At 25.2% G+C, this 12,061-nt stretch overlaps 2 protein-coding genes across 5 annotated transcripts in view; one reads left to right on the top strand and one right to left on the bottom strand.

The window, feature by feature from the left end:
- The first annotated feature begins 115 nt into the window (after window positions 1–115).
- Window positions 116–4,337, top strand: LOC130671129 (acyl-coenzyme A diphosphatase NUDT19-like). Of its 3 annotated transcripts, XM_057474848.1 has the most exons (5): window positions 1,069–1,375; window positions 2,582–2,948; window positions 3,034–3,272; window positions 3,761–3,919; window positions 4,017–4,337. In XM_057474848.1, the coding sequence occupies exons 1-5, from the start codon at window positions 1,295–1,297 to the stop codon at window positions 4,218–4,220; spliced, it is 1,050 nt and encodes a 349-aa protein (XP_057330831.1). In that variant the 5' UTR covers window positions 1,069–1,294; the 3' UTR covers window positions 4,221–4,337. The 3 variants fall into 3 exon arrangements, 1 of the variants encoding a protein (XP_057330831.1); XR_008990474.1 differs by lacking the exons at window positions 3,034–3,272; window positions 3,761–3,919; window positions 4,017–4,337 and adding exons at window positions 116–187; window positions 541–725 and having other exon boundaries at window positions 828–1,375; window positions 2,637–2,776; XR_008990473.1 differs by lacking the exons at window positions 3,034–3,272; window positions 3,761–3,919; window positions 4,017–4,337 and adding exons at window positions 183–306; window positions 541–725 and having other exon boundaries at window positions 828–1,375; window positions 2,637–2,776.
- Window positions 4,338–5,717: 1,380 nt separating this feature from the next.
- Window positions 5,718–12,061, bottom strand: part of LOC130671126 (uncharacterized) — a 40,144-nt gene continuing 33,800 nt past the window's right edge. For both annotated transcript variants that reach the window (XM_057474843.1, XM_057474842.1), the window contains exons 5-10: window positions 11,275–11,358; window positions 10,749–10,882; window positions 10,471–10,607; window positions 9,965–10,361; window positions 8,874–9,057; window positions 5,718–7,429 (exon numbers count right to left, since the gene is read on the bottom strand). In XM_057474843.1, coding sequence (XP_057330826.1) covers window positions 7,230–7,429; window positions 8,874–9,057; window positions 9,965–10,361; window positions 10,471–10,607; window positions 10,749–10,882; window positions 11,275–11,358 — 1,136 coding nt within the window. In that variant the 3' untranslated portion in view covers window positions 5,718–7,229. The remainder of the gene's footprint in view (window positions 7,430–8,873; window positions 9,058–9,964; window positions 10,362–10,470; window positions 10,608–10,748; window positions 10,883–11,274; window positions 11,359–12,061) is intronic.

Raw genomic sequence — 12,061 nt, 5'->3', positions numbered from 1 at the left:
ACTTATGTTCATTCATATATATTTACTAAACCAAAAACATTTACTACAATTTATACTACACTTTCAAAAAATATACGCGTATATTTACAATAATAAATTGTAGTAAATTTCTACTTCTAAAGTTGACTTGTGATTTAAAATTTAAAAATATTTAATTTAAATTTGGAAACTGATAAATTTTGATTACGTAAATTAAATGTTACATAAAAATGAAACCAAAAATTTATTTGAATAAATTTTTATGTTTATGATACATAATTTCCTGTTATTTTTAATATATAAATATTTAATATATATGATCCCAAAGTTAGTAGACAATTAATTTTTGGATTTTTTTTTCACCAAATCAATTAAAAAAAAAATAAACTAAAAAAATACACATGTAGAAAATTTAAAAAACTACAAGTGGAATTTTTTAAAATATTTTTTTTTTTATAATTTATTGTTTAAAAAAAAATCCAAAAATTATTAGACGTCGGCTAACTTGAGAATCATTTCGTTTATTTATTTATTGTTAACAAATAATTGTTAATTGTAAAGTTGAAATAATGACATCATTAGCGCATGTACAACGTGTAAGAAAATTGTACAAAACAATATTAAAATTACACCGTGGTTTACCCGAGGAAGTGCAATCACTTGGTAATAATTATGTACGTGATGAATTTAGAAGACATAAAAATTGTAATGATGCTGAGACGAATATTTTTATGAATGAATGGACGGTAATTAATCATGTTTACTTACTGTACTTTATTTACTTTAATAAAAAAAAAATTTAATTATCTGGTAATTAAATAATTAATTAGTTTATTTTATTTTTTAAGGATTACGCTATTTCATTAGCGAAACAGTTGGGTTTACGTGGTCCAATTTCTGCAAAACCTATTGGTAAAAATCTAAATAAAGATGATTTAGATAAATTAAGCGACGAACAAATTTATCAGTTGTATGAATTAATGAATGCTGCTACTGGATCAGATAATAAATTTAAAAAATAGTTTAGTTTTATTGTTAATTATTAATTGCTCTTATTTTAATTTTTGTTGATAAATTGTACATAATTAAAGTCATTATTAAAGTATTTAAAGAAAAAAGATTTAATTTTTTGTGGAAAATTATTTTTTTAATTACTTCGGGAAAATTTTATTTTGTTTGGATTTTATCAGATTTTTTTGCTATTTTATATCTAATGCAATCAGTGGTCTTAACCTACAATTTTGTATTAGAAGGATTAGGTTTAGTGCAATAGTGAATTTTTGTTTTATTTTGTGAATTAATTTATTAATTTATAATGAAGAATTGGCGAGATTCCGCGAGTATAATTTTAGCAGCAAACTATAAAAATAATTCAGTTAAAAAATTGGGAACAAATGTAAGTTAAAATTTTAATAGTCGAATTATTTTACTTAAATTTTTTCTGCAAATCTAAAAGAGTCCGGGGCAAAATGGGCAATTTAAATTTAACCCTATGAAAATTTGTCTATTCATTACAATTCATAATTTTTATTTTATTACAAAAATTATTCTGCTTCTGCAGTTTCGATTTCTTATTTACTGTTGGGTGCGTGTACTTCGGTTATATAAAATTTTTTAAATTACTACAGTAGTAAAAATACTTAAAGTAACAATTCGAATAGTAAATTCTCTGATAAATTTTTAAAAACAGTCTAGTACTTTTTTTTTCTTTCTCGAAAATCTTTTTTTTTTTTAAGATTTGTCTCATTTCATTAAAATTATTTTAATTTTCAAGTTAAATAGCAACAAATATCAATTATGTAGAAACATCACTAATAATCTTCTACGTAATGAGTATGAATGTAGCAGACATCAGACAAAATTATTTATAAATAAAGTAAATAATTGATAAAATAAAATTTTTAAAAAATGCGCATTTAAAAAATTAATACGTGCATTTTTTAAAAATTTTATTTTTTAAATTATTTATTCTATTTATTTATAATATTAAATTTGACTAATGTCTGCTACATTCACACTCATTCTACATACATATTTTTTCATTATATTCATCCGTGCGTTCATTGAAAATTTTAATTTAATTTAATAATATTTTAATCGTGCATCCAATTATTCAAAATACAAAAATTAGTAATAATTTTAATTCAATTTTTACACTAAAAGATTTTATGAGTATAAATATAGCAGACATCAGACAAATTTAAAATCATAAATAAATAGAGTAAATAATTTTAAAAAATGCACTTATTAATTTGAAAATTTTTTAAATGCGCATTTTTTAAAAATTTTATTTTATTAATTATTTACTCCATTTATTTATAATTTTAAATTTGTCTGATGTCTGCTACATTCACACATAAAGATTTTAATTTCTTTATTTCACTCCCATTTTATTTTGAAAATCGACAGAAAAAAAAAAAAAATTCTCCATCGTAGTTTGCAATAATAATTATCCTTTAACTCCAATAAAAAGTAAAGAGAAGAATTTAATTAAAATTACACCGTTGCAATATTTTATCAACAATCTCATTTTGCCCTGTCTTCTATATGTATATATACATATTTTATTATTAATAAATATTTGTATAATAATTATTTTTAGTATGACTTCAAATTACTTTGTTTAAAACGTCATAAAGATTCATCATTTATGCCAGGTAATTATGTATTTCCCGGTGGTGTTGTTGAACCAGCTGACGCAGACTTAAAATGGAAAAATTTATACAAAAAATTTGGTTTTAATGATGAAAATTTTTTATCCCTATTTCCTAATAATAATTACAATAATTTATCATCATCATCATCGCTGTCTAAATCAAGGCCAATCATTTTTAAACCACAATCAGCGAACGAATTACCGCGGGAGGTATCATTGAGGATAACGGCAATACGTGAAACATTTGAAGAATGTGGTATTTTAATTGCACAATCTAATCATAAAAATTCATCTCACGCTCGCCATTTTACAAGTAATAAATAATAAGAATCAATTTAATTAATAGCCTCAGTATAAATGTATAATGAGTAGAAATAATAAAATATATTTATTTTTAGTTAATGAAAAAGATCAAGTGGTTAAATGGAAAAAAAAAGTCCACAGTAACGCTACTGAATTTTATGAATTGTGTGAATCATTACAATGTTATCCAGATTTATGGTCACTGCATGAATGGAGCAGTTGGTTAACACCAGCGTTTCTTGATGGAAAACGTTTTAATACTATTTTTTTTACTGCATGTTTAAAAAATATACCTGATGCTGAATTCGATCCCAAGGAAATGGAAGATTTGAGAGTAAAAAAAATTAAATTTATTTTTAAAATATGATTCATTTCTCCTCTTTATTGGACAGAATTTTTTTCGATGTTTATTAAAACTTTGTACAACATTTCGTCAGTTTTTTGACACTTCCTCAGGTACTACAATTAAAACATACACAGTCAGTTCATTAATTTTATTACGAATTAAATAAATTATAAAATTAATTTGAATTAATATACAGTAATCAGTAATAATTTAATTGTCAGATTAAATTCAACCAGTTCAAAAACACGTGGTGATTATTACTGATTACTGACTGTGTATGTTTTAATTGTAGTACCTGAGGAAGTGTCAGAAAACTGACGAAACGTTGTACAAAGTTTTAATAAACATCGAAAAAAATTCTATCCAATAAAGAGGAGAATTAAATCATATTGTAGAAAAAACGGATAAGAACCCTAATAATATTTATTTCAAAATATTAAATTATTAATAATAAATGCATACATTTTTATTTATAGTGGGATACTCCTAGAGAATTGATTGATATATCGAGGGAATTTAAATTTGCACCACCGCAACAATACGAAATATACAAAATTTCTAAAATTTATCAGTTGGATAATTTGCTGAAATATGCGATGGAGCAAAATAAAAAGGGCGCATTGTTTAATTTACCTGTGACTATAATTTAAATAATTGTTTATTTAACAAATAGTATAACGAATTAATTACGATTACTAATTAATGTAACTGATAATTTTATTTTGATTTTAGATACGAGTGAAATTATCAGATGGAATTATTTATTTATTGCCTGGAGATGCAACATATCCAGAAGATATTCATTTAACTGAAGTTCGCGATATTGTTAAAAGTAATTTGACTATCCAAGAGTTTCATAATGAGTCTACTGGACAAAAAAATCGCATTGAGTTTCATAAAGGGAAGAATACACTGATAAAAGTAATAGATGATTGACATTAACTCGTTCATTATTCGAATATTGAGTTTAAAAAAATTTGTTTTATTGTTTCATAAATTTGATTCTATTGAATTCAAAATATTTTTATATTTAAAAAAAAAATAAAAAACGACCTGACGGTTGGAATGAGTCTTAAAATTGTTTTTGTCTCATTTTTTTAAAAAATTCTCTCCTACGACCGCTAGTTCCCCGTGTAAAAAAATTTGTTGTTCATGACGAATTTAGATCTCGATTTAAATTTCATCGCGAAACTCAGATCGTGATACAAATATGACTTTAATCGTGAATTTGTTCCAAGTTTTCGTCTAGTAAATCCGTATCAATTCTAAAATTCATTTATTACGACTTTAAGTTGGACTTGGGATGACTTCGATAGAAACTTGACTGAATTTTTACTGAATTAAACCTCTTGTCAAACTTATCAATTTAGAAATTACCAATAAATTTATTTTATCAAGTACTTGATTTACATAAACCAGTTTCGATTATTAGAGATTATTATTACCAGAGAAATCCCATAGAAAAAATAGAATTATCGCCAGTTAAATTCTCTGGAAATCCCATAGAAATCCCAGAGAAAAAATAGAATTATCGCCAGTTGAATTCTCTGGAAATCCCATAGAAAAAATAGAATTATCGCCAGTTAAATTCTCTGGAAATCCCAGAGAAATCCCATAGAAATCCCAGAGAAAAAATAGAATTATCGCCAGTTGAATTCTCTGGAAATCCCAGAGAAATCCCATAGAAAAAATAGAATTATCGCCAGTTAAATTCTCTGGAAATCCCATAGAATCATGACAGTGAACTTTTAAAGCTATTTTGAGTTAAAAAAATTTTTTTTTAATTATTTGAGGGCTCATATAGTAAAGTACATGCATTACCTTGTAGTTCAATGCGTCCTGCTTTCTCTGTGCGCGTCTTTTTCTTAGTTTCCCTTTTTTAAATTTTAAAATCTTCAAAAATTTTACCGCTTAATCCTTTTAATGAAAGAACATTTATTTAAAAAATTATAAACTATTTATTTTTATTATTTACTTTAAAATAATAACGGTCGAATCAGAGGTAAATAAAAAGTCAATAAATAAAACAACGAGTACTCTCTTAATTATGTGTCTAGCATTGTAATTTTTATTATTATTGATTACCATGATACACACGAACGTTTATCATTTATCATATCATTAATCATGATTACAATTTTATATATAAGTATATATATTTATTGTTATTATTTATTATTTATTCAATAGTCATTATCAATTAATCATACATTCGCCAATAAAACTATATTTACAAGAGTTATATTTTGGCCAAAAATATAGTAGTCATAAAATGAAAAAAAAGAAATAATAATTTTTTTACTCGGAACAGCCAGGAGGGGAAACTAATATTTTTTTTTTTATAATAAATTTTTAAAGACAGAAGATAATTATATATAAGCGTCATTTTCTTATAATTATTTAGATCCTCATAACGAAATATTAAAAAAAAAATTTTTCTTTAAAAGTAATGAAGAAGGAGCATGTAGCGTGAATCCTTATGACTTCTGTCTGATACAAGAGTCTTAATTTGCTTTCACTCAATGAGAAATATTACTTAATCCTCACCGGCCGTATTACCGCGTCAAGGCACTTAATTATAATAATAATAATTAATTAATAACTATTATTATATATTTTATAGTTTAATTAATGCAATATTTTTAAAATGATTATCATGAAAACGGAGACATTTTACGGAGTAATATTCAATGTATGTCAAAATAATTATTTAAATATATAATGCTGTTATGTATTTATATAAATGATCTAATTCATTTATTTATTTATTATTCGAGACAGAAAGACTAGTGATTATTAGACTGTTTCAAATTAAGGGAATATTTTTTTTTTAAATATTGAAAAATCGCCAGTTAAAATTTGAGCTCTTGATATTAAAGCCGGCTGTTTATAATTTTCAATTTTTCATTTAGTAACATGCTAAAAAATTCATAACTTCTGAAAAAATCAAGATACAAAAAATTTCTTTGAAAAGATTTTGTAGCAAATTTGCTGATCTACAAAAAAGGTTTCTTATGATTTTTTCATAAATTCGACCATTCATAAGATATCCAAGCTCAAAGTTTGATATACAATTCAAAGATCTTGTTTTTCCTTGTTCTGAATTTTCTAACATGTCAACCAATAAGAATTAAGAAATTCTCAATACAGTTTTTTGTAGGGAATTAAATGCTCTACAAAAAAGGTCTGATTCAAAATTTTCGAAAATTCAACCATTTCGAAGATATTCGCTCCCCAAAATCACACTGTCTGAAAATTATAATATTTCTCAATTCTTATCATAATTTTTTTTTATTACTTTAAAATTCATATAATTTTGCTAATTTTATAGTCTTACTGCATCGCATAATAATAATTATTATATAAATTATAATTCTATCGATATGTTTATTGATACGCCAGTAATTTAATTAAATTAAATATCGTTTTTTTCAATTTTTTTTCTTTTCTTAATAAAAAATTTAAAATAAATAATTTCTTTAAATTAATTAGAAATAATAAAATTTATCAAATAACGTTAACTAAAACTGAATGGCGTATATTGTTCGGAAGACCCTTAATTAAATCTAATTTATTAATTTAATTACTTCATTACTTGTTCATTAGTGTATATTACGTGTATTATTCTTATGATTATTATTGTATTTTATTATTATTATTATAATAATATATCGCACATTGTAGTTAATGCGTGATAAATTTAAACCCGCAAACGCCTAGAGGTTGCTCTAACGGTTTATGTTTGTGGTTTTCATCAATTAAACGTGAAAACCCGGTTTAAAATATTAAACTTTTTTTTTCTATTAATTATATTGACGAATTTCCATAATCATTGTCTTGTTTAATTCTTTAAAGTATTTTTGCATTGTGGTTGTAATTGATGAGTATTTTTTCAAATTTATTTATTTATTCATTGAATAAAAAAAAAAGTCGCGTTATTATTTTTTAATTAATTCGTCCTTTATGAGTCATATAACTAAGACTGTCGCTAAGAAGTTTTTCTCTAGCTGCTCGTCGTATTCTCGAACAAAGAACGAGGAGAGTACCTACCATTATGCAAATTAAACCACAACTAAAACCTACTATTGTATTAACGACTGTTGATCGTAAACAAACTTTTTCTCCTGTTGCTTCACTTACTCCTCCTATAAATCAACAACAACATAATTATTATTGTTATTATTATTATTATTATTATTATCTATTTTAAATAAATACAATCATTTGGTTTTTTTAAAACAATGATGCGGCTAAAATTTTTATTAAGGAACTTCCGGTTTGTTTTTATAATTTATTTTCAGTACAATTAAAATTATGAATTTTTATTTTAAATTCTAATCTATATTATTAAGAAACTAAGGAGAATTTTGTTCCCGACATATCTATATAATAAAATAAGTTAATGTTTTTAAATTTGACTTCATTAGAAAGGTCTTGACTTGAATCTATGCCTTTTCATAGTTTAAACTCTTTTTTATTGCTAAGTATCGAAATAAATCAACTTATCTCTATAATTCGAATCACATTTAAATTACGCGGAAAAAAAGACAATCGTATTTATTTTCTTGAAACAAATTAATATTTTAATTATTCTGTCACTAAATATGACTGAATAGATGAAACTTATATATATATATATATATAATACAAAGAAAATAAAAAAATTTAGTCTGTGCCATGTCTTCTATGATTATAAAAATTAAACAGATTTAATTTGATATCAGCGAAAAAAAAATATTTTGAATCAATCAGTTTTCGGGTCAATGATGAAATTGGGCTCATTAAGTTTTAATGATAACAGAAATAAACGAAATATTATAGAATATAGATTTCAATAAACAGTTAAATTCAAATAATATTCAATAAATTTTGTAGTAGTACTCGGGCAGTTACGTAGTGACTGCTGATTGCTCGTTTTTATTATTGGTGTTCTATAAATTTTTAATTGACAGATTTATATAAATCTTCTAATAGAAAAAAAAATTAATTTTTGGACCAGAGCTGACCAAATTTTTTCCAAATCTTAATTTTTGAGTTAAATTAAAATTAGAAAAATTAACTGTGTTAATTTGACACTTCGATGATGCTTTGATTAATTTTTAAATTTACGTAATTCATTAAGAAAAAAATTAGATTTGTAAATAACTTTTTTTTATTTTTTAATCTGCGGTAAACTATTGGAAAAAAATTAAAATTTTAAAGCGAGAATAAAATTTTTTATAAACTAAAAGTTTACGCTCTAGTTAATTAAATATGACTTTAAAATTTATAATTTCAGTAATTGTAGGCTTAAATATTAATAGCAAATTCTTCGAATATCACAGAATTAAAATAAAAAAATTAACAATCGATTTAAGCTTCTAGAAAAATTCTTTAACCATTTTTATTGTTCTTAAAACTATTAACCGCGCGCAGATCAGCTACTTGCTTATTTAATTCTTTCTATTACATATTTAAGTTTACAAATTTTACTCTCGAGTAAAATAAAAAATTTTAACTGGAAGATCCTTATAAAAATTTATTCTTTCCAAGAATATCTATTAGCTCTAATCATTAATATGAATAATATAAAAAATAAATATTATTTACCACTATGAGATGCAGCTGTTGTATTCTGAAATACTTCAGCCTCGCCTTCTCCTTCTTGAAGAACTCGTAACGATTGGAAAAGATTAACATTTTCAGATAAACTCGTCGCCGGTGTTGTAGGACCGCCGATAGCCAACGAACGTTTCGCAACATTCTTTGAATTTCTCCAATGACATGGTTGACTCTAATCAATCAAACAAATTTCATAAATTACAATTAATCTTTTTTTTTAATTTAAAAATACCAAATATTTAAAAAATTTTTAAATTATCAAGTTCAATTTCCTGAATACGAGTCTAAGGGAAAATAGACTTTTAGCAATTCCATACTCTAATAAATCATTTATACAAAACGGTCTCAGAAATAGAATTTTTAAATTAATTAACTACTCAAAATCAGTAAATTTTTTTAGTGGGTCTCTAAATGCATTCAAAAAGTCAATTCGAGTAGAAGTGGAAACTAGAGTGAAATCTGAGTCCAATAATTAAACTCTATGAGTGTTTATGTTTATTTTTTTCTAGATCAATTATTATTTCTTTTGTATTTTTTTTTTATTACTCGCACTTTGATAACGCGAGCAGGATTGCCAGATTGGGCGTATTATCGCAATTTGGGCGAATTTCAGACGTGCCTTGAGCTAGAATTTTTATTAGGCAATTTTCCACTATTTGGGTCATTTTGAAATTCGCCTGTATGATTACTAATCATCTAAGAATGAAAAAAATTATTTTCTGAATTTCTTACTCTATTCTCGGCTTATTTCCACGTCTTCATAATTTACTATAATTCCCAATAGCCAAATTTGGTCACCAGAAAGTTAATTTTTGTGAATTGCGATCAACTTGTGGACAACTTGACTAATATATAATATTCGTCATTTGTTATTTATCAATATATTTTCAAAAATAAACTATTTAAAAATAAAAATTTCTATTTATTTAAAATTATTAACATTGGGCGGTTTTTATTGTTAGTGTGCGCTTTTTCTGTAAGGTCACGTTACTTTCTGTTGAACACTCCTGGCAACCCTGAACGCGAGTGAAAATTGTAAAATTTTGTAAACTGCGGAAAGCATTAAATAAATAAATTACCGGACATCTGCCGTGACACATTCGGACATCGCACTCGATGTACAAAGCCGGTGACCCGGTGAATCTGAATGTCTTCATATAAGCAAATACTTGAGTTTCAAAGAGTCCACTTTCCGACCACGATCCTCTAAATCGGCTAATTAGTTTGTCGTCAACCGGACAGCCGTATTGATCAATAAGTTGGATCTTCTTATTCCCGCCATTGTGAGCGTAACAATCATTAACAACAATATCGAAACCATCGTATTTACTACGCATGTAAATGATAAGAGTAAGTGGATCGCCAACTCTTACAGGGCCAGCTACTCTCGTTCCAGTTGTTCCGTAACCATATCTTATCTCCATGTAACATTCTGGTGGTTGTAATGTAAATACAACTGGATTACCTGTCGCAACTCTGCAATAAAAATTTTAAATATCAGTTATTTAAATTGTATTTATCACGATGCTAATGCACTAAACATTTTTAAACTCTGAAATTCCATCTAATTTTAAAAATCACTTACTCGACATCTAAAAACGGAAAGGTCACAGTTTTCCAAAAATCATATCCGTATTCACACGTAACTTTGAAGTGTTCATCGAATTCTTCTTCGATGAGTGGATTGTATTGGACTGTGACTGTATTCCACATCAAATTTTTCTGTTTGAAAAAAAATTCATTGGTATAAAATTGAATGAAAGCAATAATTCGCCGTTAGATTTAGTAATAAAAGTGTAATGAAATTAACTTGTAAATGAGAAAATTAAAATAATTAATTTATTATCCAGTAAATATTATTACCGTTGGATTTTTCCTGCTATCTTGATGATGAGTATTTTCCCCAAGAGTTCCGCAGCGATTTAGTTGAATATAAAACTCGTAGTAATCCCTTCCGGTACCGTTGACGTACATGCAGTCAGGATCATAAGAGTAACCTGTAATTAAGGAGCGATTGTCTCTCACCAAGTCGAGCAATTGGACAAGCGGGGTGTATAGTCGTAAATATAAGATCGGTATCGATCAATTTCGAACAACGGTCTTTGATCATTAGTATAACACCTCTCTTTTCTCATCCTCACAATTATCATTATCATCATGTTATACGCCTTTTTTCCACGTCATCAACTTTACAATTCGCAACTCATTATTATTATTTTTTCTTAATTTATTTTTTACTTTTTTTCAATCGCGATCAATCTTTTAGATACAGCCAATTTAATTTCATTCGTAACAATTACATTGCTATTTATCGTGACTCAGGATTATTCAATTGTGAGTTGGTTCCCGTGAGAAAAAATTTTTAAAATTGAATTATTTTAATTCTTACCAGCTGAGTATAAGAGTCCGGCAAATGATCCATTGAATCCAATACGTATTTTCATATAATCATCTTGACATTCAGCCTCGATATCTATAATCAAAAATAACAAAAAAAATTACATTATTTTTTAATCTCGGAATTATAATCAATATATTTTTTATGACTGTTTTTTTAATTTAGAAAAAAATTAATCTAATTTTTTATGAGTTACACATCCGACTAGATTTTTTTTCAAGTATAAATTACATGGCCATTTTAATTAAAAAAATAAATTAGTTTTTTAAGCAAAATAATTAAGATCCGGGTTTTAATTCATTTGAAGTAAAAAAAATTTTGTTTACAGTTTTGAATTTCGCGCGTAAAAATAAACGTTTTAACGAGTGGAATAATCAACCAATAATCATCCTTTGATATTTATAAGCTGTGAGTAATTTATTTTTAAAAGTTCATTTATAATTCAATCGTTCAAAATTTCTATAACTAATAACGAGTGTAATTTTTGATTTTTTTTAAAAAGATAAATAATAAAAAAAAAAATTTAGAAAAATTGCACCTATAGATTTTTCAATTTTCTACATGTGCATTTTTTTAGTTTTTTAAAAAATTTTTTTTTTTAAATTGATTTGTTAAAAAAAAAAATCCAAAAATTTTTAATTGTCTGCTTGCTTCAGGATCATTATAATAATGACTAAATAATTTTTCAAGTCATTGTAGTTCCAAAAATTGATTTTTAAACATTTATTAGTTTGATGGCTGACATAATTTTCAAATTTTTCATTTTTTTTAATCCCAA

The sequence above is a fragment of the Microplitis mediator genome, chromosome 7, assembly GCF_029852145.1.
Source record: "Microplitis mediator isolate UGA2020A chromosome 7, iyMicMedi2.1, whole genome shotgun sequence".
NCBI classification, from domain to species: domain Eukaryota; kingdom Metazoa; phylum Arthropoda; class Insecta; order Hymenoptera; family Braconidae; genus Microplitis; species Microplitis mediator.
This window is presented reverse-complemented; position numbering and strand designations above follow the sequence as displayed.

Bases quoted from the DNA above. Each gene is read 5' to 3' on its own strand.
- LOC130671129 (XM_057474848.1), top strand. From the start codon at position 1,295: ATGAAGAATTGGCGAGATTCCGCGAGTATAATTTTAGCAGCAAACTAT. The intron at 2,949-3,033 runs GTAATAAATAAT...ATTTATTTTTAG, and splicing joins TCACGCTCGCCATTTTACAA to TTAATGAAAAAGATCAAGTG. The intron at 3,273-3,760 runs GTAAAAAAAATT...TTTTATTTATAG, and splicing joins AGGAAATGGAAGATTTGAGA to TGGGATACTCCTAGAGAATT.